The 3532-nt window shown below is 38.7% G+C and overlaps 1 protein-coding gene across 1 annotated transcript; it reads left to right on the plus strand.

Moving 5' to 3' along the window:
- Window positions 1–2405: 2405 nt before the first annotated feature.
- LOC132275334 (F-box protein CPR1-like) lies at window positions 2406–3158 on the plus strand. Its single transcript, XM_059776801.1, has one exon. It carries the CDS (start codon window positions 2406–2408, stop codon window positions 3156–3158), a length of 753 nt encoding a protein of 250 aa, XP_059632784.1.
- Window positions 3159–3532: the final 374 nt, after the last annotated feature.

A 3532-nucleotide genomic window follows, 5' to 3' on the forward strand; every position in this document is an offset into this window, starting at 1 on the left:
TCCTTTGTAGTTATTGACGAGAATAGCTAATGACTGAGCCCATTCGTCTATAGTTTTTAAATGGTCCTTATATGGAACATGTGTGAGATCAAGATAAGTGCCATTTTGTGAAATGGGGAACTTATTGAGGTCATCCTTTCGAGTCCAGGTGGGGACTGTAGAAGGGACTGTAGAAAAGTCGTATTTATACGAGGACGTATAGATTTTGGGTTCAGCGGCTTTTTTAGATTTTTCTTCGTCGGTTTTTTGACCGGAACCAGAAACTTCTTCTGCAGGCAGAAAGTCTTCTGTAAGAAAGTCGCCGTAAAAGGATTCGTCAAGAACTGAGTCAGAACGACGTTTTTTGGCTTTTCCTTTAGAAGGTTTTGGGGCTTCTTCGATAGGTGTATCAGAAGAAGAGGAAGAAACTGGAAGAGGGTCAGCTTCAATAGTTTCATCTAATTCTTCGGTAGAATCAGAATGTTCTGAAAGAGCATAGACTTGTTCATCGTCAGAAGTATTTTCTTCGTCAGAGGAACTTGAACTCTCATTTATGGGGTAACCAAAATGAGTAAGAAGATTCTCGTTTTGTAGAGAGATCTGTCGTATACGAGTGATAATATGGGCGCTTTCGTCGAACGTGAGTTGTGGATCGACGTATAAAGCTTGTAAGCAACTGAGCTGATCTATGATGCTATCATAGTCATCTCGGCGATAGGAAGACGAGGAGGGTGCTGAGAAAACTTTAATGTTTTCAACAGTGTCTTCATGGCCGTAAAACAAAGGTTTGACTTTGTAACGGATTGGTTTTTTAACAGAGGGTTGGTCTGTAGATGTTGGAAGAGTATCTTCAGAAGGATCCGAATCCTTAGATGGAGGATCGGGTGGATCTGGTGGATATAAATCAGATATTTTAACCTTTTGAAGTTTGGCTAAATCGATCTTCATTTGATTTAGTTGGTCCTGAAGGGCTGTCTCAGGAGTATTAGAAAGGGTGAAAATCTGAGTAAGAGTTTCAAGTTTGTCATTCAAGGAGAGTAAGCCTTGTTGGACATCATCAAAAGAGGAAGCCATATGTGTATTGGTTGCCTCTAAATTATGCTGGAAGTCGATTTTCCAGTCTGTAACCATGTCGACAAGAAAGTTGAGTCCTGCTCCGACGTGGGGGAACGATACAGGTTCAGTAGTGTTAAAGTGGGCTATATGACGATAGTTTTCGGTAGTAGTATCTTGACCTGCAAGGTTTCTGATACAGTTAACAGATGTAGTGTGTGCCATAGTGATAGTATCTTAGATGTTTGGATAAACTGTCCTGGTGCCTAAAACCAAAGGGTCCTGTAAGCAGCTTAACAAGGTCACAAAAGTCATACAGACATTGACATATAAGCAAAGACAGGATAATCTGGGCTTTTAACAGTAAACAAACATCAAAGAGATATCATAAGCACAAACGTAAACTGAAAACTTTATTACAGAAACTTACAGTGGTCCAGATTCGAGGTAGGCTCTGATACCAATTACAAGGTTGCGGAAAATTTTTTACAAACAGAAACTTTACATGAAGAATCCTCAAAACAAGAGAGGAAAAGAGATATTGAAAAACCGATGCCAAAACCATTCTAAGGTTTCGGGTTAAATAGGCATTACAAAAGATAAACAGTTCAAAAGAAGATAAGAGAGAATCTTTCTTTTTACTGTTTGCTAAAGTGTGTCGGCAACTTTCACTGTTGATGAATAGTATGTCGGCATCTTTCGGCTACTTTTTCTTTTAGCAAAGTAGACAAGACATTCTTCTGTCGTGTGCTGGGTAAGGTTGCAGTCGAGCAGAGAAGAGTGCCTGTTATCCTTCCATGGCATTGATGAGATTATGGAGTTCATATTCATCAAGTGAGGGAGGACTGTCTGGTGACTGAGCATCAGCAATGTCCCATTCAAGGTTAAGGCGTTCAACGCCATCTTTAACTCGAGAGGGGATGTCTAATGGAGTAAGACGTACAATATCTTTTAGAAACTCCATAGCTGTCTGAATATAACGTTCGCCTTCTGCAACGTCCGTATAATAACAACGGATGGTTGTGATGAAGAGTCTGCGTCCATCACAACAATAGAAAATGGGTTCCTGGTGGTAATATGATCCATCAAGAACTCGTCTGGTATAAACGCCGGCACTGAGAACCAAAAAACTATCAGAAAACCAAAAACCATATATGGCAATAGAGAAGAGCTGAAGGAACCGATTGCCAAACCTTCCGGAAGAGATCACCCTCGAAATACTTTTGCGAGTTCCCGCCAAGTCCCTCATCCGATTCAGATGCGTCTGCAAGTCATGGCTTGCTCTATTCGCGGAGCCTGGCTTTACCAAAAAGCACGGCCATTGTCGTCTGATTCTATCTACTCACAATGGACCATCATACTCAGTTAGATCTATGGATTTTGAAGATTTAAATAATAGTATTGTTAATCTCCATCTTCCACAGATCCCAAGTTGGTCTGACTTAGTGATGGTGTTGGGCTCTTGTAATGGCTTGTTATTGTGCAGATTCACTCGCTTATACTTATTCAACCCTACCACTAGACAGTGCAAAAGGCTGCCACCAAGTGGTTTTTGCCTAGGTAACTTTGGCATCTTTGGGATTGGTTATGATTCTTCCAACGATGACTACTTGGCAGTGAAAGGTCATTGCAGCTATTCGAAAAGTACTAAAACTACTGTATATAGAGTTAAACTCTATTCACGAAGAACCAATTCTTGGGAAAGGACTCTAGAGTTTCCTTACACCGGAAGATTTTTGCAAGTGAAGGGGGAATTTGTTAATGGATCTTTGCATTGGTTACGACTGCCGCTTGGTCATGGTTCAAAATTGTTCATGATTACTTCTTTTGATTTAAAGAAGAAGAAATTTGGAGAAATGCCAGTACCCGATTGCGATTGTGGAGATACTGATCAGACTCCAATGATAAGTGTGAGTGTCTTAAATGGGTTTCTTTGCGTTTGTCACTATACATTCCAGCAGTTGGAGTTGGAGCATATGGACGATGAAAGAGTATGGCGTGAAGGAGTCTTGGACCAAGTTAATAACCATTCCGTCTTCTTTAACAATTATGCCTTTGTACATCACAAAGAGTGGGGAACTTATCATGCATGTGTCGAATCGAAGGATTGTCAAGTACAATTTTGAAGAGAAGACATTGAAGGATCTTTTGGTTGGCGACGACAGTATAATTGAATCAGCTATGTATGAGGAGAGTTTTGTACCACCGATTGAGAGAGAAATATTGACAGTAGAAAGATAAAAGTAATCAAATTCTTTATTTTCAAAAATTAAAACAATTATTGAATAAAATTTAATCTTGAACAAGATTTTTTTCTTTACAACTTCTTGCTTAACTTATTATTTCATCCTCTATATATTTTATTTTTAGGTTCTTTTTCTCATTTTTTGGATTGTATTTTGCTCAATATAGTCACTAATAAGAATAATATTGTAAAAAAAAAAAAAAAAATTATATCACGGTTGATTAATAAATACAAGTTTTAATTACATAATAATAG

This window comes from Cornus florida, unplaced genomic scaffold, assembly GCF_030987335.1.
Source record: "Cornus florida cultivar Cherokee Brave unplaced genomic scaffold, ASM3098733v1 CherokeeBrave_3.0.0_Hap2_Chr01, whole genome shotgun sequence".
Classification (NCBI taxonomy): Eukaryota; Viridiplantae; Streptophyta; class Magnoliopsida; order Cornales; family Cornaceae; genus Cornus; species Cornus florida.

Coding starts and splice junctions, on each gene's coding strand:
- LOC132275334 (XM_059776801.1), top strand. CDS start 2,406: ATGGATTTTGAAGATTTAAATAATAGTATTGTTAATCTCCATCTTCCA.